Consider the following 25,244-nt stretch of genomic DNA (forward strand, 5'->3'; position numbering starts at 1 on the left):
TTCTCCACCATGAGCAATGTCTCTATTTACTCCAAAGATTAATTAATTTGGTCTACCACTCAGTTATCAGCTCTGACCATCTCCACACCTTACCATCCCATCTAACAGAACTGAAATCAAACCATTGGTTCTGGTCATTCAGTGGATTTTCTAGGTTGTGGTCAAACCTTCCACCAGCAAAGTGTATCCGAATGCATTTCACACAACTCCTCCAGGTGGAATAAAAAAGGGTTTGAAGCATTCAGGGAGTAAATGCTCTCTTTGAACAGCTTGGCAATGATGTAGTTTAACACGGTTTTCCTATTAAACAGTTATATGCACACTCTCTGGGACATAGCCAGCTAGATCTTGCCAGCGTTCTCTGAAGAGTTCAGGGCCTCTTTGGCTCAAACCAGTCAAGATGACCAGGATGCAACCAGAAACATAATTTGATCTGGCCTGGACTCTACCGATTGCTTGGGTTGAGCAGTCGGCACTAGTATGATGCGCCTTTGCCATGCATGGATGCGATCCACACACAGGCTTTTCTGGAGATGTGTAGGTATTCCTTATGTATATGCCTGTTGACAGATCCAACCTGTTTGTCGTAAAGCCTGATCCTGCTCTCAGTTGCTTTAAGGAAAGCAGAGCCATGGCGTGTTCCTTAGGCCTATCCACCCCCTGCCAGACAGTTTTCTCATCGGTTTCAACCTTTCCTTTGCTACTCCAGAGTGTTGAAGTATAGACCATGCCAGGCCCCTCCGTCACTGCAGCAGTTATCTCGGGCCTATCTTAGCTAGGACTGTTATCAACCAAAGTTTATGCAGGTCACCAGAGACAACACCCTTCTCAGACTCCCTGCCCTGCGGCAGAAGCCCCTTAGCCGCTTTAGTTTGCCCTTTGCAGCACACAACGATTCTGTGGGAGTCCAGATGCAATATTTCCTCACAGGACAACAGTACATCACATGTAACCGATCAGTCTTCCAGATTGTTCAGCAGGGTTATGCTGTCCCGTTTCTTTCCCACCCACCACAACATCCTTCCATGTCAGAGCGGCTTTCAGGGTACCAACTATCTATCTTGTTGCAAGAGTTGTGAGCACTACTGCCCAAAGGATTCAGTTAGAGGGGGCTGTCCTTGAAGTAGGAAAGGGTTGTCAATCCGCTATTTGCACAGACTGAGAAAGGACAGAGGCCTTCATCCTATTTTATATCTTTACCCTCTGAATACCTTTCTACGAACGGATTAAATGCTCACTCTGGCCTAAGGTCTATCTGCCCTGGATCCAGGCAACTAGGTAGTAGCCTTAGGCCAGCAGAACACTTACTTTCATGTGCCCGTCCTGCAGCCCCACAGATTTTACCTGCAGTTCACGGTCAGCAGGAGCATTTTCAGTTTGCCATGCTCTCCTTCAGTCTCACCAGTGGCCCGTAGGTGTTCCCCAAAGTGATCTCAACACATCTTTGGAGTTTGGGAATATCAGATTTCCACTACCTCAATGACTGCATGTGGAAGGTGGGTTCACCACAGTCAGTCATAGACCACCTCCAGGCAGCGGCGAACCTGACATTGATGGGGTTCTCAATGAAGCTGAAGTCATGCCTGACTCCTCCGCAAATGGCAATTGGACCCCAAGGTGGCGCAGGGCATCTTCTGCCAGTGTGGGAATCCTATCTGGATCCATTTGCCACTGTTGAGAACAGGCAGTCTCAAAACCTGGAACTCCCTGGAACTTCTGAGCATGAACATTCTGATTGAGACATCTAACTGCAGATGCTTCACCTTCAGATATTCCCCAGGTGTCAGACTGGATCTGGAAAATCTTGAGCAGTGCCTTTACGCAATGGTAGGTGGCGTTGATGAGCTCCACGTCGGCCTCATCCGCTTTGAAAGTAATGCGCACGGTGCCTATATACAGATGTCGGTTTCAGACTACCACTTGGTTTACCTGTGATGCCTGGGGTCGAGCCATGACTCCAAGGCCTGTGCCCACAGCTGACCCATGCACCTGAAGGGGATTCCCGAACTGGCAATGAAGTTCATAGTGGAGCAGCAGGAGAAGGCTCTTCGCCGATCCAGAGAGATATCCTGGGCCCGTTCTCAGAGCTGATCCCGCAGACGAACATCATCTCACTCCCCAAGTCAACATCATCGAAGTAGGTTAAGTCCAAGAAGCTCAAGAAGTAGTTGTTGAAGTGTTCTTTGGCATTCCATAGTAAGCACCGTGCTTCTAGGTCCCACTCCCAGCACTCCACCCAAGGAGCCAGCAGCCAGGTCCACTCCATGCTTTGCCGAGTTCTCCGAAGCTGACGCGACCTCTGAGCAACTTGAGTTCTATGACACCATGCATTCCATATTTGGGTCCACGGCTCCCTCAGGCGTGCCTTTAGCACATGGAGACAAGAGGTGCCCCTGCTGGATTCCTGTTGGTGGGTTCGACCTAAACACCAACTGAGCCCTATGGATCTGCCCCCAAATCCAAACTTACACTGGTACCTCCAACTGCCCTGGTTTCGGTCCACCCGATGACCAATCTGGCTCCGACTGAAGAGGAACCTGTTCTCCTCTCCGACTCTGAGACAGCGTAGCCTCAACAGTAAAACCATCACCAATGCAAAGGGTTTACCCACATCGCTACACGAGACCTGGGTTACGATTCAACAAACCAGTAGATACACATTTACGAGGACCTCGAAATACAGGAATTCAGGATGTGTGCTGTACAAAACTTTCTCCGGTGTTTGATTTAAGTAACTATAATGTTTGTATGTAATAGGAACCCATGCCACCTAAGGTGTGCAGATAACCGACCTTCGTCTTTGTTCACTATTGGCATTGTTGTCGGGGTGGGGAAAAAAATAAATGTTTTTAAATTCATGTTTGAAAGCTATCACTTTTAAAAAAAATACTTCTCAATGCACTGATAATCTGTTGTACTAAGATGAAATGCTTTTTCATGTTAATCAAAGACACTTTTTGAATACTGAATAGACTTTTTCATAATTGTACACTTTTTCTGCAAAGTTGTTTATAAAAGGAAGGTGATCCTAAAGTTAAGGGGCACAGGACACCCTAGCTGCTTCCTTCTTTAACTTTAATTAGCTATTAAACGCTTGCCAATTAATTTAAATATTTTTAATAATCGTGACGATAATAGTGCTGACTCATCAAAACAGCAGCCCAGTGCTGCTGTTGACTAGGGGAACACGTGGAGTTCAAGAGGCCCGCATGTGGCCCCCCGGGTCATACTTTGAATATTACTTAGTTAGAATCGAGCTGTGGTGTCTTTTTTTCACAGGTTTCATCAAATCATCCAGTACGCATTTGCATTATATGTCCATGTTCTGATGCAGGCTTGACCATTTATCTTCATCGGTTACTAAGGTGTACACTGAAATAATGCAGCTAAAGTATGATATGAGCAGGTAAGGACTTCCTTAGGAGCCCATTGTCCTCCCACTTATCCCCCGCTTGGTTATTTTTTACATCACCTGCCCCTACTAAGGTGTTCTTAGTAGTTTCTCTATCCTCCTCGTTCTCCGAGTGGCCAATGAAAGAACTCTGACTTTTGCAGTTAAGAATGGCAGAATAGTTATCAGTGGCTCAACATTTGGATTGACTTCTCATTCATCCAAATATGAAGGTTTCTATTCAACATTGTGATAGTCTGGGATGTTTCATCTGTCAGAGAACGTGTCTTTCTGGCTATCACCCTGGAGTTTCATTCCTGTGACTTGATCCGGAGGTCAATGTGATGGGATTGCTACAATTTCTTGCTCCTGTCAAGAAATAATGCAAAAGCTCAGCTTACTCTGACATTCCTTCTGCTTATGTTTGGAAGATGTCTCCCATTACTCCAATGGTGAAAGCAAGACTCAGAATTCTGACTGTTTGGTGTCAAGACCCATCCCAAAACAGAGGCAAGTATAATGTTGGTCCATGCTGGTGGTAAGAGATGTGGCGCAGCGGCCAGGGCGGCTGTCTTCTGAGCGCGGGCCTCACGGTTCGATCCCCAGCGCCGGAGGCAGATCAGCTCAGCATCATGTTACTTTGAGCAATAGCTCACTTAATCTCCCCGCTGGCCCTAGCGCCTTGAGACCCTTACGGGTGATTAGTTCGTGCTTTACAAATACCGGACTATTATGCCCATGAACTTGTTTGATCAACCATCACAAGTTGGCTTTCTCGCCTACCTTTTCAGAAGTGATTACGAGTGATTTTCACACTAAGAAAATTGAATGCTTTGATAAATGGTAACTATCATGCGTGCAATCTTTGAAGTGGGAAAGATGGAGTAGCACAAACCACCTAGTATTTGCAAATAGAAAACCCCCCACACTTCCCTTATTGTTTTGTTAGAGGAAGTTGGACTTTATTAAACACAGTTAAAGCTTGTAAGTAATTGTCTGTTATAGTTGTGCATGACTTTAGGTTGACCTCCTTTTGGTGTTTTGACAGAAATATTTTTCCCTGTGGCTCTCTTCTGACATCAGACTATATGGAATAAGACTTTTCATGACTATTAGAATAAAGTAAAGTTTGCAGCAAGTACCACTCCACGGATCTAAAACCTTTTTTGTACTGAGAGCTACTTCTGCTCATTGAAAGCCACCCTGAGCTACCGCCTAATATAAGGGTGTTTGGCAAAGTACATAAAGTCCAAGTAATTTAAACATGGAGCAGAGGTTTCTAACCTTTCTGGTAATGAGAGCTACTTATGTTCAACGAAGAGCGTCCCGAGCTACTATTACTGTTAGAGTTGCATAGCGACCACATCAGACAATGTTGAATTAATGGTCACAATTTGCAACATTTCCAGCAGTGATCACCTAAGTGCATTAGGCATTGTTACCAGCATTAATTAAAAAAAAAATGCTTTGTCAATGTGGAATGAGTACTTGGTAATATGTAGCAGCCATAGCTACGATGACATTGGAACCAAGTTAATAATAGGAGTAAGTCTCCCCAATATTCCATGATTTATCTCTCAAATAACTTTAAATATATTTCGGAAATTGAATCTTTTTTCTCCACAGATCAGCTATTGTGTTCTGAAAATGCACACATTTGTGACCTGAATACACACTTTTTAGTTTTGTTGTACATAGATTAAATACACCATGCAAAAGCTTCTAATTTTAGTAGGATGGGCTGCACACAGGAGAGCTACTCATTGGATAAGCCTGTACTACTCACTCTGAAACCAGTGTGCTCTAGACTCTTTCATACTAATTGGTGTCTCAGAAAAAATTGGACACTTAAACTGGCATTGTTAAACATCAGGTGAAATCTTAGTGTGATGCATTTGTATACTAGTGTAGTTGGCAACTAGCCATTCTTTAATGTGTACGGTGTTGGTCACTGGCACTTTAAAACTTGCCTGAGACTGTCTGTGTACGGTAACCTGCAAATGATTAGCTAATGTGTTTATACAGTCATTTTGGCAGGAAGTTATTTTGTAACCTGTGCCTAAATCTTTCAGGGGACTGACTGGAGGACCAAATGCAGAAGAAGTGAAAGCAGACAAAGAGGAAGTGCTGAATATCTTTTCCTTGGCTTCCGGTCACCTTTATGAGCGATTCTTGAGGTCAGTACACACTCCTAAATTCTAGACAACAGCTGTAGAAGAAGATGTTCTGATAACTTAAACTAAACTTAAGATGTTTCATGGTCACTTTAGTCTTGTACTATGACCATGGGATACTGAAAGAAAAATCTCCTGTAAAATCTTCTGTCTCTCTCCCTGAACATTTGTCAACCTCATCTCCGTGTAGTCCCTTTATACTCCTTCTTTCTTAGTATCTACCAATGTATTCATTACTCTGTGTATATAGTCTCAACATTTAAGTTGAAGAACTACTGTAAACACATTAAACACGTAAATAAACCAAAATCTTCTAGTATTGCATGTAGACAGCACCTTTTCAAAATATGTACCACCTGCCTTGGGGATACCAAGGGCTGTGAGCGAGCATTGATCTGTAGTCACCACCATAAAAAAGGTGACCAATTTCTGGTAATAGTTATTAGTTTGATGATGCAGCATCTCCTTATGATTGTACAGCGCATTCCAAGCTTCAGTCATGAATCTTATCATTGGGCTGGTGTCTTCCACCTGTCTGATAAATACATTAGAAACTCACTACCACATGTTGACCAAGCACTAACAAATGTGATAGGTTTGTCTTTTTTTTTTACTTTTATAAATCTAATGGAGACTTCTAGCCTAAGATTCCTTAAGTTTGAATATTCTCAGGTGTCAGGATCCAGAATTTCTTTCCTGCGCACTTCCCCTTCACGCTGGTAGGTGGCGTCGTTCAACTCTACGTGGCGTCATTCATGCCAGAAGGGACTCATGCGATGCCTATATAGGCACCAACCCAGCATGCTCACGTCCAGTTTTTTCTTTCCATATTTGTCAGTGCAGATCTGGAGAAGAGCTACCCACAGTCACTTTTTGACTGACCTTTATTGACCTTTCGAGACATGTCTCCTGGTGTGTGGCAGAGATGTCTGTCAAATGTCAGTGACAGATCCACACCTCTTCTGCCTTTGGAGTCTCGAGCATCACCACAATGCAAAGACTTGCATCGATTGTCGCACCATGCACCCCAAGGGGAGCAGTCCCGCAATCTCCTTGCTCCGTGACGCCACAACAGTCTCGATCCCGGTCGAGAGGAAGGTCCTAGGATCTGTTGCCGAGCCATTCCAAGTGCTCTTTGTCGAAGTCGTCCGGGCAAGTCCCACAAACATAAGAACAAGAATTTGAAGAGGTGTTCGACTTCACCCTGTCCGTCGAAATCCTCTGACGAGATGAGGGACCGTCTGCATTCAAGACCAGGCTCTGCCATCTCCACTTCTCCCTGAGTTTCTTGCAGTTGAAATGACCCCCTACCCAACTCTGCGAGTTTTATGAGGCCATGCACCTCAAATTTGGGTGGCCTGTCCCCATTAGCGCGCCCTCGGGTTGATTAGGCACCGTCTGTTTGGGCACACAATGCTGTGGGGCATCGTGTGCAGGGCTGCCTTTTGGGGTCGCGGTTAGGGGTGCCTTCTGGATTTAGACTGCAGGTGTTGGCTGGAGGCTTGAGGCAGGTCAGGGGTCGCCGGATCTCAGGTCAGGATCGCTGGGATGACCTGCTCGTGGTGTTTGTCCACTCGAGCTCGGGCCGTGGACGGTTGGTGCAGAGAGGTGCGGATTCGCTGTTTCCGGCCGAGGCCAGAGGTTGCAGATAAAACAAATCCGGTGTTCACGGGAGACAAAGTATTTGTGGATGAAGGCAGGAAGGTCCTCCGGGGTTTTCGATGTTGCTGGCTGAAGGACACACCGGGATTTTGCAGGAGCAGGTTCGAGGGGGAGACAGGCCAGTAGGGCTGGGGCCAAATCAGTGGGCGTCTTCCTCTTGTTAGCTGCTGCACGGCTGTTCGGTCCATCTTCTTTTTCTTCTTGCAGGTTCTTGTCTGAGGAAGCCAGGTTCAGGGGTGCCCCATAAAACTAGATTTAGGGGCATTACAGGTAGGTAAAAGGCAGGCACCAATGGGTCCATTCCTTGGGGAGGGTACACCCCTCCAGTGCGAGGGGGCATGAGCCGGTCCCTGGTCGGCTGAATCCCCCCATCTTCAAGATGGTGTGGACTGAGAGTTGTGCTTCACCTCGCCTCCCCCACCTGAGGGGTGGAGTTGGCAGAGGTGGGAACACCTCTCTCGCTTGTTTTTCACGCCGGTTCTCCATCCCAAAGTGGGGGTCAGAACCAGTGGGGACCAGTTGCTGAGAGCAGCAAGTGGCCTGGGGTAGCTCACAAAGGCAGCAAGCGTTTGAAGCTTCCCCCTTCGTGAACCCTGCCCATCCTGGGCGAGGAGGTTTAGCACCTCGTCCCAGGATGTGCATTGTTTCAGGGCCCAGAGAGCAGCAGGCTCTCAACCCAGGGGTCCAGAAACATGTCTGGTGGTGCAGCTGAAAGCAGCCACTTCAGCCTAGACACTAGTAGTAAGTTAGTTTTCAGGGGGCATCTCTAAGATATACCCTCTGTGTGCATTTTTCATTAAATCCCACACTGGCATCAGTGTGGGTTTAATGTACTGAGAAGTTTGATACCAAACTTCTCAGTTTTCAGTGTAGCCATTATGGTGCTGTGGAGTTCGTAATGATAACCTCCCAGCACCATATACTCTAAATGGCTGCACTAAGAATGGACTTAGACACTGTAGGGGTACAGTGCTCACGCACCTGTACCCTCACCACTGGTATAGTGCAGACAGCTAGAGGGATGACTGATCTATGCCAGGGCAGTGGGTTGTAGGCATGGCACACAGGGATGTGTGCCATGTCGACTCTTCACTTGGTTCTGCACCAAGACACTCAGCCTGCAAAGGCAGTGTGTGAGTGTCAGGGTACAGGGCCTCTAAGGGTGGCACAATAAGTGCTGTAGCCCTTAGAGGCCTACTCTGGTCACAGTGCCCTGGGTACCTGTGGTACCATTTACCAGGGGCTGACCTGTGGCCAGAGATGCCAATTGGGTTTAAGCTTCAATGCAGTTTTAGGGAAGAACATAGGCCCTGGGTACCTTATAAGCAGGAGCCCAGGGCACACTCAGTCAAAGTACATCAGCAATTCAGTAAAAAGTGGGGGCAACCATGCAGAAAGAGGACACTTTCTCACAGCTACCATTTGGCCTTACCAGTGCCCCTCGGGTATTCAGTGGTTGCAGTTCATTGATTTTTTGATTTTAGCGATTTGTAAAGCGCCTGGTGACCCGAGGGCATCCCCGCGCTATAATCTTGAAGGCGAACCTGAGGGCAAAAAGGGGGGGTTTTTATTTAGGAAACAATATCGTTTTCAATTTCTTCCTGAACAGCAGGTGATTGGATTCCAGTCGGAGGGTACGGGGGAGAGCGTTCCATCTCGTGGATGCATTAATCGAGAAGCGGCGGCCACCCGAACGTGTCTTCTTATGTCTAGGGACATTGGCCAGATTCTCATTCTCCGAGCGGAGGGACCTGGAGACTTTGTAAGGAGTAACCAGGTCTCTTAAGATGTTTGGGCCGGAACCGTTAAGCAGCTTATGTGCAGTGCAGAGGGTCTTGAAATCGACCCTTTGGCGGATTGGAAGCCAGTGAAGATCCTGGATTGCTGGCCTGGCTGATGCTCTGGAGGGGAGATTCCAGAGTAGCCGGGCGGCTGCGTTCTGCGTTCGCTGGAGTTTGGACAGGGTAGATTCTGGTGCTCCGAGGTATATCATGTTACAATAGTCCAGCCTTGCGAGCACCAGGCCCTGTACTAGGAGCTTCCTGGATAGGGGCGGGAGAAGTGGGAGGATCTTCCTGATGGAGCGCATTAGGCCAAAGCAGGTCCCTGCTGTCTTGGTAGCTTGAGTCTTCATTGACAGCTCGGGCTCTAGCCATACTCCTAGGGTTTTAATTTCCTGTTTCGGGGTGGGGATTTCCCCGAAAACGGCTGGCCAGACCGAAGGAGGGATGGTGGACCACTGATTGCCCAGAAACATGACCTCGGTCTTTGACCCGTTTAATTTGAGTGCTGACTCACACATCCAAGTGTGGATATTTGTAAGGCAGTTTTGGAGATTGTCCGGGTGTTTGTCCAATTGGGAAAGTGAGACGACTAGTTGGGTGTCGTCGGCGTAGCTTACTATTTTAATCCCGAAGGGGGTGACCACATCTTCAAGGGGGGCCATGTAGGCATTAAATAAAGTTGGGCTTAATGAGGACCCCTGGGGGACCCCGCTCGTGAGGGGGAGGGTGGCAGAGTGGAATTTGCCATCCCACACCTGGAACGAGTGCCCTGAGAGGAAAGACTCTATCCACTTGAGCGCTGAACTTGCAATCCCTGCAGCAGCTAGCCGATGAAGAAGGACACGATGGTTGACTGTGTCGAAGGCTGCGCTTAAGTCCAGGAGGATCACTGCCACTGATCCTCCTGAATCCAGGATGCATCTCGCCTCCTCGATGACGGCGAGGAGGGCGGAGTCCGTGCCATGACCTGGACGGAAACCCGTCTGGGACTGCCGTAAGATGTTGTTGGCTTCTAAGTATCGTGACAATTGGCCATTGACCAATTTCTCGGCCATCTTGCTGATACCAGGGAGGAGAGAAATAGGTCTGTAGTTCGCCATGTCGGCTGGGTCAAGCTGGGGTTTCTTTAGGAGTGCCTTAACAATTGCACTTTTCCAGCTGGGGGGAACCGAGCCTTGGGAGAGTGATGTGTTTATGAGCTCCGTAATTGTGGGCACTACGACTGCGGCTACAGTTTTGAGGAATCTGATCGGGGCAGGGTCTAACGGGGATCCGCTTTTCATTTTGGTTAAAGTGGATTCTACCTCGTCTCTTGTTACTGCTTTAAAGGAGGTGAGCTGGGGAAGCACGCTATTTCCTGCGTAGTTAGTGAAACCCTCAGCGTTCCTGTTGTTGGGTAGGCTAAGAGGGGGCAGAGATGTTAAAATGCGATCGATTTTAGCATTGAAGTAGTTGGCCAGCTCATTACTTCTGTCCACAGGAGGTGTTAGATGAGGGTGGGACAGGTTTTTTCAGTAACTCTTTAACGATGAGGTATGATTCCCTTGCCGAGTTAGTAGCGTTTTTAATCCTGGTATCATAATGAGAGGCTTTAGCGAGTTTTAGGGAACCTTTGTATGTTCTCACCGTTTGCTGATACGCAACTTTGCTTGCGTGCTGCCAGTCTTTCCTCCATATCCGTTCTGCTTTTTTACAGTGTTTACGGAGGATCCGGAGTTCCGGAGTGTACCATGGAGCGGATCCTGGTTTATCGTTCTTATTCTCGCGAGTTTTTATTGGGAGGATGGAGTCAAGGGAAGTGGTAATCCATGCTCTGAATTTACTGTCCGCGGTAGTCGGGTCTTCCGAGGGGGTCGGGATCGATGAATTCAGTGTTTTGGTCCAATCATCTGGGGATAGTCTGGCCCATGCTCTATCTTTAATATAGGTGGTGGGTTTGTGGAGTTTCTTGGATACTCCTGGGAGGCGGAAAGGAACCATGAAGTGGTCCTTCCATGGGAGAGGAAGGGACTTAGTGACTTGAAGAGTGGTGTCATTCGTGAACACTGGATCAAGCAGATTGCCTTTAGAGTGCGTGGCACCAGAGTTAGCTAGGTGGAGGCCAAATGTAGCCAGTTCTCCAATCAGGTCAACCGCTCCTGTATCTAGGGGGTCATCGAAATGGATGTTAAGATCCCCTATTATGGAGAAGTTGGGGGTGGAGTGGGCTTGAGATGCGATAGTCTCAAGGAGAGCTCTAGTGAAAGAGCTCGTATTGCCGGGGGGACGGTAGATTAGGAGTCCCACTAGTGTGTGGGTCGGACCTACGTGGATGGTAAATTGGAGGCTTTCAGAGTCCGTGATCTGGGCGTCATTGATTCTACAGGTGAGGTGGTCACGGTAAATTATCGCCAAGCCTCCTCCTCTACCCAAAGGGCGGGGCTGGGATTGTACCAGGAAACCTGGGGGAGTAGCCAGGATGACGTCTGAGTCCGAGTGGTTTGTAATCCATGTTTCTGAGAGGAACAGGATGTCAAGCTCATGATCTTCTATAAGATGGTTGATTAGCAGCGCGTGTCTGGGGAGAGAACGACAGTTCAGGGTGGCTAATTTGAGAGCTGTGGGCAGAGTATGTCGGCAGGGGAGCTTGAGCTGGACAGGGCGGCAGCGAGTGCATGTAGTGTATGGTCCTTCAGGATCATATATATAATTGCATGCAGTATCAATAGGGGGTCTAAGACTAAGGAGGTCCCGGCGTGAATAGTTTACCACGAGGGCAGTCTGGTCCGGCAGGGGTTCTGGCCCTAGGCCCGGCTGTGCGCGGACGGGCGCAGACGGGCTTGCCTTAGGCGCGCCTTCGGCGCGCAAACGGCGCTCCCGCTACGCTCGTCCGCTGCGCTTCCGTTGACAGCACATGATGTAGGGGGCAGGGGGGCGTGGCCTTCAGGGGGCGTGGCCTAAGTTCTCGCCGGCTTGGCGTTTGTGGCAGGGAAATGTTAAACAGCGAGTGAGCGCTAGGTCCGCTGCTCGCTGAATTCCCAAGTGCAGGTGAGTGCCCTGGCGCTTGTTAGCGCGTGGTGAAATAAAAGTACAAGTTATTCAGTGACACAAGCAATCAACAAGTTTTAAAACCTCCCGGCTTCCGCCTCAGGAGTGCGCGATCGTGAGATCGTGATCGTGAGTTCATCTGCGGAGATCAGGGGTGCAACTCTTGCCCCATCTCCACGACTGGCTGTTGACAGGTGGCTCACCCCAGGCGGTCGTGTCCCCCTCGAGACTCCAGCAGACTTCCTGCACTCGCTGGGGTTAACTATAAACATGCTAAAGTCACACCTGACCCCTTTTCAGACATTCCCTTTCTTCAAAGCTGTTCTGAACACAGTGCGGCATGTCCAGGATATTCAGGCTATGATGCGGTTGTTTCAGCCTCCATCCTGGATTTCCTTGAGACTGATTCTGAGGCTGCTGGTTCCCATGGCCTCCTGCATCCTGCTAGTGACACATGCCCACTAGCATATGAAGGCTCTGCAGTGGAACCTGAAGTTCCTGTGGGCGCAGCATCAGCAGAATCTCACTGACATAGTCCAGATCTCAATGGCACAGCAAAAGATCTGCAGTGGTGGCTAACTAGTTGTGATTGAATCAGCGACAGACCCCTCTCCCTTCCCCAAACAGATCTGACATCAGTGACAGATGTCACTGCTGGGCTGGGGGGATCATCTGAAAGAGATGGAGATCAGAGGCCTCTGGTCTCCAGCGGATTCCGTACTCCACTTCAACCCGTTGGAGCTCCTAGCGATCCAACTGGCATTGAAATTCTTTCTATCCCCTGTAAGAAAGTGGCTCTGTATATACTGCACCAAAGTAAGGTTCAGTGTGCACAGAGCCCACAGTCCCCAGAGGTTTGGCAGAGGCTAAAGTTAGATATAACCTTACTCTCTCAAGTGGTAGCTTGGTCGAGCAGTAAGGCAGTATCAGAGGACAGTGTAAAGCATTTGTTGTACACACTCAATCAGCAAATGGTCTCAACCACTCAAGAACTGAACTCTAGGCCATTTGTTTTGTATGTAAAAATATATAGTTGTTTTATTTTAGAACCAACAATAGGTATCAAAATACTTTCTCAGAATAAAATGCTGGAGTTGTATACTTTCAATAAGCAATAGACTTTTAAATGAAATAGTTATAGTTGTTGCAATAGGCAGCACAATTCAAACACAATTATAACATTGAGCTCAATGGGAATTTTTAAGTAAATGCAATTTCAATTACTTTGCATATGATTTTCTTACTCTGGGTTGGATCCAGGATTCAACCCTGGTGCATTTCCTGTAAACAGTTGAAAGAAATCGTTTTTGTTACACAGGCGATTTTTAAGGAATATTTAAGTTTTCAAAAATCGACACTTAAAAGAATTTCTGGCAAAACCCAGGTAATGTTATCCTATGGAGGAAAATCAAGTTATCGTAAGTACGGTTGTAATTACTTTTCAGGGTCAGTGCTGGGCACCAAGATCCAGCACTGGGATCTCTCCTGCTAACAGGTGAGTAATTTTGTTTTCGTTGATCGGCTGATTTTTTGTGAATATTTTAAAGTTTCAAAACTCGACACAAAATAAACTTCAAGTGAAACCAGTCAATGTTACCCTATGGAGAAAAAGTGAGTTATCGGCTTTTAGGTAAGTACTCGACTGGCAGAGTTAAGATTCTGGGCATAGACTCGGGGGTCTCCCAGGGTCAGGTAGGTACAGTTGTTACACCCTCAGTGGCACAGGGGCAGCCGGGGGCAGAGAGAGTTAGGCCCAATGTTAGCCTATGGCGGGCAGGGGGCCTTTGGTTGGTGGCTGCTAGCAGGCAGGCATCGCGGCTGTGGGAGCTGGGCTCCTGGTCACTTACACAGGGCAAGTGGGGACGTAAGATAGGATAGGTGTTGCACTTCCAGGGTCACTCGGGCTGCTGGGTGCTTTTGAGCCGTCGGGCGCTCAATGTATAGCTTTTTTTTTTTTTTAAATATTTTTATTGATTTTAGCATATTTATTACCCCCCCCCCCCCCCCCCCCCCCGACAGGTAAACATTCTGTACATTAACATCATGAACTTTACGTTGCGTTTGTCATATTTAAATAAACATTATAGGAAATTTTGCAAAATATATTCCATGCTTCACAAAAACCAATTAAAGCAATAACATAAATACATTACAGCATTGATAATAAATCAGATGTGTAGATCTTGCCAGAGTGTGAGAGGAGTCCAGATTTTCATGCCCCTTTCACGTCGCCTTCTGCCTTTCCGCTTATATATAGCTATCTCGATATTATGCACCGCTAAAAGCCTAGCTAGCCACTGTTGAAAAATGGGTGGTAGCGGGTCTAGCCAAGCCGAGGCTAGACATAGCCGCCAAACGGCCATCTCAACAAATATAAAATCGTGACCGTTCTCAAGATTATCTGAATCTTCCACCCCAAGTACCATTGCCTCTGGTGACAAGACAACCTTTCTGTGAAAAACAGAAGTTAAGAACCTCTCGATATCTTGTATCAGAGGTATTAACACTGGGCAAGAGGCAAAGATATGGATGGAGTCTGCTTTAAATAGGTTGCATCTCGGGCAGCAAGTCCCATTACCGGTTCCCCATTTTGCAATCTTATCAGGTGTATAATAGAGAAAAAAACAGGTTTTATAAAATTGTGCCTGGAGTTTGGTAGAAATAAGAATGGCTTGAGCTAGCTGATAGGAGTAAAAAAATCCTTCTTTAGAAATCTCGAGTTTACTTTGCCACCTCATTGCCATTTTATCTAGATAATCAGGGAACATGTCCAACAATGACACATAAACTCCACCTATCGAATGTTTCTTAGAATGTATAATTGTCTCTACTACGGTAGATTCTTCCCAGAGTGTTCTTACTCCAGATTTGTGAGTTAGGAAGTCCCTAATCTGGAGATATTTAAAAAAATCCCGCCAGTCTAAACCAAATTCTCCCTTCAAAACATCAAAAGATTTAATCCCCTGATTAGTATAAAAATCCCCTAATTGTGTTATTCCTAAATTATACCATTTATTAACGCAGTTATCTTTAAAGATTGTTGGTGGAAGAATTGGGTTATTTAGTACCGGAGTGTAATATGAGAATCGTCCTATTCCTAGCAATTTTTTTTACAGCCTTCCATACCTTAAAACAACTATAAAGAGTCTTAAATGTGACCTTTTTGTGGTAACTGTCGTGTATGTGCCTCCAAAAATAGCCATAGCAGGAATTCCCCACCAATAGCTGAAAGATTGAGGCGGTATGTACCTCTGTATCTGAAAGAAACACGTTAGTTAGATTCCTCACCTTAGAATATCCCCAGGCGTCAGACTGGATCCGGAAGATTTTTCGTCAGCAATACCCCTTGCGCGTCGCTAGGCGTCGTCTGCGGCTCCGCGTCCGTCGTCGGCGTCGTGCGCCGGGATGACGTCGTCGGAGTACTTAGACGCCGCCCTCGCGCGCTGACGTCAGTTCTTCTTTTTTCCGCGCCAGTAAGCGCAGATCCGGGAGAGCTACCCCTTTTAGTCTTTTTTGACTAAATCTTTTTTGATCATTTTTGATCCTTGTCTGTCGACATCTGGTGCCGGTAGGATGCCTGGGTTCAAGGCTTGCGAGGATTGTCATCGACTGATGTCGGTGACCGATCACCACCGCCGGTGCCTCTACTGCTTAGGCCCCGACCACGACGCGGAGTCGTGCAACGACTGTCAGGCCCTGACTTCGAAGGCTAGGCGGGAGCGGTCCCGCAAGCTTCTCGAGCTTCGCCACTCGGCTCCGCGTCGTGCGCGATCCCGGTCCAAGGGTCGCTCGCGGAGCCCTAGCCGACGCCATCGCTCGTCCGGCTCCAAGTCGTCGGGTAAGTCCAAACGCTCAAAGAAGTCCAAGAGGCGACATCGCTCTTCGGACTCCCCTCGCCGGTCGCGCGACTCGGCCGAGGGTCAGGGTGGTTCCACCCCCGCGGCTCCGGCGGAGCCGCAGGTGCCGCGTCCGCCCCCATACCTTCCGGTCCCTGGGGCTGACGCGGCGCCGGCGGAGATCAGTACCTTCCTCTCGGCCATGAGGAGCCTGGCCCCGCCGTCGACGCCCGCTGGCGCGCCTTCGGGCCCCGCGGACTCGACTGGGCGACCTCGCGTGCCGGCGGCTCCGGCCCCGGCGCCGTCGACGACTCCGGTCTCGACGCCGCAGGTCCCCGCGTGGCCCTTGCCTGGGCCCCAGTCGACGCCGGTTGACCTAGTCACTCCGGCGCCGACGCCGTCACCGGCGCCGCCGACGCCTGTGACGCCGACACCCCAGTTTAGCCCTCATCCGGACCCGACGCCGGCACGGTGTCCGCCGACGCCGCATCCGACGCCGCTTGAGTCCTACCATCTCTACAGTCCGGTTCCGATCATTCCTCCTGTTTATCAGGAATCGGAAGAAGGGGGCGACTGGGAGGGGTTCGAGGACCCTCTGGCTGTTCAGTCACAGCTTTCTCAGGACTGGGCAGATGAACTGGGGGAGGCCAGTGGGCTGGACACCTCGCCAGACACTGGATTCACTTCTCCTCCGACCGTGGCTTCGGAGGAGGGTGCAGCATTTTCTGTGGTGCTGCGCAAGGCGGCCGAGGCCCTTGGGCTCGAGTTGCCTGCCGTGGCTGTGAGGATTAACATCCTCACTGAGGTGCTTCAAACCTCAGCAAGCTCCACTGAGCCTCTGCTGCCGTTCAACGAGGCCCTCACTGACGTTCTGCAGGGCACCTGGTCCAAGCCCTCCACAGTTCCTCCTGTGGATAGGAACGTTGCCAGGGGCCACCGCCCTGCTCCGGGCGACCCCAGTTTCCTGTCCCAACACCCCACCCCCGAGAGTCTGGTTATCCAGGCCTCTACTTCCCAATCCTCCTTCCCGACCGCTCCGCCGGATCGGGATTCCAAGAGACTCGAGCAGTTCGGCAAGAAACTGTTTTCGTCCCTTAGTTTGGGCCTGCGGTCCTTAAATACCGCCTGTCTCTTGGACCGTTATTCCCATTCCCTGTGGGATACGGTGGAGGACGTGCTGCCCCTGTGTCCGGAGGAGGTCCGGACGAGTCTTACCCAGGCTTTGGCCGATGGGAGGGATGCGGCACGGCACGCCATACGATGTGGGCTTGACACCACGGACTCGCTGGGTCGGGCGATTTCGACCACGGTGGCGCTCCGCCGCCACGCCTGGATGCGGTCCACGTCATTTTCTGGGGATGTCCAGACCACCCTCATGGACATGCCCTTTGATGGCACTCGCCTGTTTGGTGAGAAGGCGGACAGTGCGCTGAACCGCTTTAAGGACTCCCGGGCTACGGCCAAGTCCTTGGGCCTCTCGGCTCCGCGGGCGCACACCTCCGCTTTTCGCCCCTTTCGTGGCCAAGGAAGGGGCGCCTCCTCACGTCCGCAGAGCCACCAGCCGCAGAACCAACCTGCGCGCGGTCGCGGACGTGGCTTCCGCCGTGGCGGAAATGGAGGCCGACGTGGTCAGCCCACTTCCACCCCTGCAGCATCCGCCTCAAAGCCCTCCTAGTCCGAGCTTTCAGGCCCATACCACGCCAGTGGGCGGCAGAGTTCGCCATCACCTGCTCCACTGGCGGTCCATAACATCGGACAGGTGGGTGCTGCAAATCGTCCGAAGGGGCTACTCCCTCCCCTTCGAGACGACCCCTCCAGCCATGCCACCGCAGCACCACCGTATCTCGGGGGATCATTTGCATCTTCTCCGCGAGGAAGTTTCAGCTCTCTTGGCCAAGGGGGCCGTCGAGCGCGTTCCAAGTCCAGAAGTAGGTCGTGGTTGTTATTCCCACTACTTTCTGGTTCCCAAGAAGGGCAAAGGGGGCCTGCGCCCTATCTTGGACCTCCGGAACGTCAATGCCTTCCTCCGAAAGGAACGGTTCAAGATGCTCACGTTGGCTCAGGTTTTAGCTGCCCTAGACCCTGGAGACTGGATGGTAGCGTTGGACTTGCAGGACGCATATTTCCATATCCCCGTCCTGCCGGCCCACCGGCGTTACCTGCGGTTCACGGTGGGCCAAGAGCACTTTCAGTTTACCGTGCTCCCCTTCGGCCTCACCAGTGCCCCTCGGGTGTTCACGAAAGTGATGGCGGTGGTCGCAGCTCATCTGCGCAGATCAGGGGTTCCAGTCTTCCCCTATCTCGACGACTGGTTGTTGAAGGCGGGCTCGCCCCAGGCAGTCGTCTCCCACCTCCAGACTACGGCGGATCTCCTGCATTTGCTGGGGTTTTCCATCAACGTGCCGAAGTCACACTTGAGTCCCTCTCAGAAGCTCCTCTTCATCGGAGCGGTTCTCGATTCGGCGCAGTTCCGGGTCCATCCACCGGGACAGCGGGTCCGGGATATACAGGCCCTGATTCCCATCTTTCGGCCTCTATCCCGGGTTTCGGTCAGGCTAGTGTTGCGGCTTCTGGGGCTGATGGCTTCCTGCATCCTACTAGTGCATCACGCCAGGCGGCGCATGCGGGCTCTGCAGTGGGACCTGAAGTTTCAGTGGGCCCAGCATCACGGCAACCTGTCCGACCATGTCTTGATCTCGGAGGGCACTGCACAGCAGTTGCAGTGGTGGCTCACGGACCGCGAGTGGGTCAAGGGCAAGAGCCTCTCCCTTCCCCAACCAGAGCATGTCGTAGTGACGGATGCGTCCCTCCTGGGATGGGGTGGCCATATGGGAGAGGCGGAGATCAGAGGCCTCTGGTCTCCGGCGGAGTCTCGTCTCCACATCAACCTGTTGGAGTTGAGAGCGATCCGGCTTGCACTGAAAGCCTTCCTTCCCTCTGTCAGGGGAAGTGTCGTGCAGGTGTTCACGGACAACACCACCGCCATGTGGTACTGCAACAAACAGGGCGGGGTGGGGTCGTGGACCCTTTGTCAGGAGGCTCTGCGCCTCTGGATATGGCTGGAACACCAGGGCGTCACCCTGGTGGTTCAACATCTGGCGGGCTCTCTGAACGCCAGAGCAGACGAACTCAGCCGCCGGTGCATGATGGATCACGAATGGCGTCTCAACTCCGAAGTGGCGCAAGGCCTCTTTCAGCAGTGGGGAGAGCCTTGGTTAGATCTATTCGCCGCCGAAGAGAACGCGCAATGTCAGCAGTTCTGCGCGTTGGAATTTCCAAGGCGGCACTCGCTCGGCGACGCTTTTCGTCACGAGTGGAGTTGCGGTCTGTTGTACGCCTTTCCGCCTATACCACTTCTGCCCAGAGTGCTGAAGAAGATCAGGCGCGACCGGGCCCAAGTCATCTTGGTGGCTCCGGATTGGGCACGAAGATACTGGTATCCCGAGCTACTCAGTCTGTTGACCGATCCCCCGATACGTCTGCCCCTTCGGGAGGATCTTCTGTCGCAGCAGCAGGGGACGGTCCTCCACCCGAACCTGTCCAGCCTCCACCTCCATGCGTGGAGATTGAGCGGCGGCAGTTGATGCCATTTGACTTGCCTCCTGAAGTCTGTGATATCATTCTGGCAGCCAGGCGTCCCTCCACAAAGTCGGTATACGCCTGCCGGTGGAACAAATTTGTGGCATGGTGCACAGCAAAGGCTGTGGATCCCCTTTCCGCCCCTCTTTCTGAGGTTCTCCTCTTCCTTCTTTCTCTGGCCCGGCAGGGCTCTGCCCTGGGCACTCTGAAAGGTTATCTTGCTGCCATCTCCGCCTTCTTGCGGCTTCCTGATCAGCCTTCTCTTTTCAAGCCCCCTGTGGTTACACGCTTTTTCAAAGGCATTACACACACGTTCCCTCCTGTCCCCTTTGTAATGCCTCAGTGGGACTTGAATCTGGTCTTGACATTCTTGATGTGCGCTCCCTTCGAGCCTCTTCACAATTGCCCTCTTCGTCTTCTAACTCTAAAGACTGCTTTTCTGGTAGCCATCACCTCGGCTAGACGGGTGAGTGAGCTCCAGGCTTTATCTTCAAAGCCTCCTTTTCTGTCTGTCCATCCGGACAAGGTTGTCCTTCGGCCTCGTCCCTCCTTTCTTCCTAAAGTGGTGACTCCATTTCACCTTGGGCAGTCTGTCACCTTGCCCACCTTCTTTCCGCCTCCGCATCCTTCCAAAGAGGAAGAGAGGCTCCACCGTCTGGACCCCAAACGTGCGCTCTCCTTTTATCTGGACCGCACAAAACAGTTCCGGGTGGACGACCAGCTTTTTGTTGGGTACGTGGGCGCTAAGAAGGGGAAAGCTGTGCACAAACGGACCATCTCTCGGTGGGTCGTTTTGTGTATAAAAATCTGCTATTCCTTGGCTAAAAAGGACCCTCCTGTTGGGCTGCGCGCCCATTCTACTCGGGCCACGGCGACTACTACTGCCTTGGGACGGGGAGTCCCTTTGCAGGATATCTGTCAGGCGGCGACGTGGGCTTCGCTACACACGTTTGCCAGGCATTATTGCCTTGACAGCCAAGTCCGGAGGGATGGCTTCTTTGGCCGTTCTGTCCTCTTGGTTCGCAGACCCACCACCGGGGATGGTATTGCTTGGGTATCTATTCTAAGGTGAGGAATCTAACTAACGTGTTTCTTTCAGATGAACAAGTTACTTACCTTCGGTAACGATGTATCTGTAAGAAACATTAGTTAGATTCCTCACCGACCCACCCATCCTCCCCGTTCTGCGAACTGACATCTAGGGTTAAGGTTATCCTTTTCAGGCCCCTAGATTTTATTTTTGGCACCAGTGTCGGTCTTTGCATGGCTCTGCGTTCCTGGCGCGGAAGGCTATGTACAAGAACTGACGTCAGCGCGCGAGGGCGGCGTCTAAGTACTCCGACGACGTCATCCCGGCGCACGACGCCGACGACGGACGCGGAGCCGCAGACGACGCCTAGCGACGCGCAAGGGGTATTGCTGACGAAAAATCTTCCGGATCCAGTCTGGCGCCTGGGGATATTCTAAGGTGAGGAATCTAACTAATGTTTCTTACAGATACATCGTTACCGAAGGTAAGTAACTTGTTCGTTATTCCCCCCCTTGCAATAATTCCTTACTGTAGAGTAGTACACATGACCAGTAATATCTCCTTAAGTTGGGAAGTGCTAACCCACCTCTGTCCTTAGGAAGGGTAAGATATTTATATGCCCGACGGGGTTGAGCGTATGACCATATAAATCTAGAAAAAGTACGTTCCATTACTGTAAACCACTGATTAGAAAACTCTAGGCAAACTGCCCTGAATAAATATAATATCTTGGGAAAGTACACCATTTTTTTTTTTTTTTTTTTATTAAACCTTTATTCATCAAAAAAAAAGGACACAGCTATTCAGCCGACAACCCGGAGGTGCGGCAGCTTCAAGAGAGCAATACAAAGAAGCATCCACAGTGCATAGAAAGGAGAAACAAAAAGGTTCCATTTTAAATACACACAAACACAAACCAAACCCAAGCAAGGCGAAGTACACTGAATACACCTGGTGATTGCCCCTCAGGGGAGACCGGACCCCCTTCGTCTATCAGTCACAGCGCTGTGATAAGAGGAAAAAGGGGAAAAGCAGAGGCCCAAGAAGTCAATTAACAATCAAAACATATGTACAGAGCTGGAAAGAATGCTAAGGAGAGAGCTGCTCCTCGGGGGGGGGATCCAGATCAGGGGCAAGGCATATGCCCCCCTATATTGGTTCCAACGCCCCCAAATGGCATGCCACTTCCGAGGGCGCCCTCTAGCGCAATATACCGTCTTTTCCCTGAACATATTCCAGTCCATGTTTTCCTTCCACGCAGCCAATGTGGGGGGTCCCACGGAGCCCCACAGGAGCGCGATGTCTCGCTTAGCCACCATGTTACCCAGAGTCACCCACTGGGTCTGTGCCTCATCGTGGTCAGCAGGCCCCCAAACGTTCAGGAGACAACACCGCGCCTCCGGCTGCATAACAATGCCCGTCACCTCCCCCATTACCGCATGGACTCTCCTCCAGAATTCCATGATGACGCCACATTCCCAAATGATATGCAGGAAGGTACCCACCATACCACAGCCCCTCCTACATAAGCCCTCCTCAGAAAATCCCATATGAACCAACCTTGGCCCCGTAACATAGACTCTGTGGAGTATTTTGAGCTGCACCAGCCGCAGACGCGACGGGATCGCAACCTCCTTAGGAGAGGAAACCGCAGACTGCCAGTCCTCGTCATCCAGCTCGAGTCCGTCCCTAATCCATTGATCCCGCAGCCCCAATAGCAGGTCAGCCCGAACATTAATCAATTTCTTATAGATAAGAGAGATCGTACTCTCCGGCATATGGCCATCGAGGATCCGGTCCTCCAATGGAGAGGATTCAGGCACCTTCTCACCTTCTACGAGAACTGACCGCAGGGCATGACGCACCTGAACATAGCGGAAAAACTCAGATTTCCCCAACTCATACTCCTTCTGCAGCTCTTCAAAGGACTTCACCCTCCCCTTGATCAGCAAATCTCCAACCCTGGAGACACCGATCAAGTCCCATTTCTCAAAACCTTTGGTATGCCAAAGCTTCCCTAATTTGTCAGACTCAAACAACGGAGTAGCAAGGGTGAGCCTATCCTTCCAGCCCTGCGAGTCAGTCGCCAACTTCCACACCCGCACCGCCACCCCCGTGGGCCCTGTGAGGGACGAGTCCAGCGATCTCGAGTACAACGCTCGGTGATAATTACCGCCGCGCAACAACCATCGGTCCATGGCGTAGCCGGGGCTTAGAGCCGGACCATAGAAACCATGATTAATCGCGCTCAACTGGGTGGCCCAGTAATAGCGTCGAATGTCCGGAAGCGCAATACCCCCGTCGTACCACGGAAGCGTCAACTTAGCAATCGCAATGCGCGGCCGCCCATCCCACAACAACGATCGTTGGAGGCTCTCAACCTCCCGAAAGTAACTGGCCGGTACCCAGTCAAGAGTATTCTGTAAGGCGTAGAGGAACCGAGGAAGAGACATCATTTTGAACAAAGCGGCGCGTCCGAGGAGGGAGACCGGCATCCTCCGCCAGGCCGCAACATCCTGCCGCAAACGCGCCAGGGGAGGGAGCAGGTTCCTCTCATACCGCAAAGTGGAGTCAGTGGAGATAAAAATCCCCAGGTACACGAAGCCCTGCTGGGCGATCTGAATCGAACAAGTTCGCGGGACAGGTGGGACGTCGCCGCTCAGAACATACAAATATGATTTACTCCAATTGATGACGAGACCAGAGTTCTTACCAAAAGATGTCAGAACGTCACAAACCACTATAAGCGAGTTCTTGGGCGAGGCGAGATATAACAGGATGTCATCGGCATAGAGCGAAATACGGTCCTCGTGATCAGGCGACCATCTAAGTCCACGTATATCCGGGTGCCAGCGTATCCACGCCGCCAGCGGCTCGAGGGCAAGGGCGAACAACAAAGGCGACAGGGGGCAACCCTGCCGGGTGCCCCTCCCAAGCTGAAACGGAGTCGACGCTCGCCCATTTACCACAACACTCGCAAGAGGACCCTCATAAAGCAACCTCACCCAGCTCACAAAACCAGGGCCAAAGCCGAACTTGGCAAGCACAGCCCACAGGTATGCCCATTCCACCGTATCAAACGCCATCGTGGCATCAAGAGACGCCACAATAGCTGGTTCACGCAGCGTGCTCGCCCTCGCAATTACTCCATGAAGTCGCCTAAGGTTTAACGCAGTGTTATGGTGTGGGATAAAACCCGATTGATCCGGGTGGATCAGGTCTCCAAGTACCCTGACCAAGCGGCCTGCCAGAATTTTCGGCATTAAGGAGTGATATCGGCCGATAGGAGGCACACTTATCCCGGGGTTTACCATCCTTATGGATCACAATCGTCGCCAGTCGCTGGTCCAACGGAAGGGACCCACTCCCCCGCGCCTCCACAAACATGGCGCGCAGGTGAGGAGCGACCCTATCCGGAAACAGCTTATACAAGTCAATCGGCAAACCATTTGGGCCTGAGGCCTTGCCCGAGTGCAGCGCGCGGATAGCACCCGCCACCTCATCAACCGTTATATCTCCATCGAGGTCATCTCTATCTACGTCAGAAAGGCAGGGCAGAGCGATGTCACGCAGGAGGTCACGCGAATCCTCAGTTGGCCTATCCGAAACCGAGGTGTAAACCATACGGAAATAATCCGAAAAACACTGTACTATACCCTCAGGATCAACAACCACCTCTCCCCCCCCTCTCTCGTCAGCTCCGGCACCACTCTATTAACACGTTCTTTTTTGTCCAGCCACGCTAGGAGTTTCCCGGCCTTATCGCCAACATCGTACAAGCGACCCTGCTGTTCCCTACCGAGGGTCTTGGCGGCATTCGTCACCAGGTCCCTATATTCCGCTTGCTTCAAGCTCAGATCATGCAGTGAAGCCGCTGTAACCTCCCCCTCCAGGGCCACCTCTAAAGCCGCGATCTCATCCTCAAACTGCATAACCTCGCCATCTCTCCGCCGCTTGGCGGCCACTACCAAGGAGAGGGCCTCCCCCCTCAACACGGTCTTAAATGCTTCCCACAACGACACAGCCGAGTCAACGGAACCCTGATTGTCCTTAAAATAGTGATCAACTGTCTTCAGCAGCGCACTGCGCATCTTGGGATCACGGAAGTACCAGGGGTTAATAGGAGCAACCCTGCCCCCTCCCTCGCGGCCGACATCCAGCCGGACCCACACTGGCGAATGATCAGATATGCCCCGCGCCATATGCCTAGCCTCAGATACCAATGAGGCGTGCGCAGCCAGAGTGAGCAGATAATCAATCCGAGAGAGACTACCATGCGCCCCGGAGTGGAAGGTATATTGGCTCTGTGTGGGGTGCCGGAGCCTCCAGCAGTCTACCAAACCGAATGTATCTATAAAATCTGGAAGCCACTTCTGAGCCCCCCCGGTGTCCCTGGGCGGGTACCTATCTAGCAACCCAGAGCCGACAGCATTAAAGTCTCCCCCCACCACTAGCATACCCTCCGGGAGGTCCAATAAGGCCCTGCCCAGATCTGCAAACGTGGAGGCCTGCAGGGCAGGAGGGACATAAACCGAAACCAACACCAACGTTCTTCCCTCCCACCTCCCCGCCACCGCCACAAACCTCCCCCTATCATCAACAATGGTGGAGTCCACCTCGAAAGGTAGTGAAGCTCTAACTAGGATACCCACACCCCTGGAGCCTGAGGAGAATCCCGAGTGGGCGATGAATTTGTAACCTTTTCTATTAAGAGCATGGCAAGTATTACCTATAAGGTGTGTCTCCTGCAGTAGGGCCACA

The 25,244-nt window shown here is 51.0% G+C and overlaps 1 protein-coding gene across 5 annotated transcripts in view; it reads left to right on the forward strand.

The window, feature by feature from the left end:
- Nucleotides 1-25,244, forward strand: part of UGGT1 (UDP-glucose glycoprotein glucosyltransferase 1) — an 827,334-nt gene that overhangs the window by 625,322 nt on the left and 176,768 nt on the right. For all 5 annotated transcript variants that reach the window (XM_085634645.1, XM_085634646.1, XM_085634643.1 and 2 more), the window contains one exon: nt 5,464-5,568. In XM_085634645.1, the coding sequence (XP_085490771.1) occupies nt 5,464-5,568 (105 nt within the window). The remainder of the gene's footprint in view (nt 1-5,463; nt 5,569-25,244) is intronic.

The sequence above is a fragment of the Triturus cristatus genome, chromosome 11 (genome assembly GCF_964204655.1).
Source record: "Triturus cristatus chromosome 11, aTriCri1.1, whole genome shotgun sequence".
Classification (NCBI taxonomy): domain Eukaryota; kingdom Metazoa; phylum Chordata; class Amphibia; order Caudata; family Salamandridae; genus Triturus; species Triturus cristatus.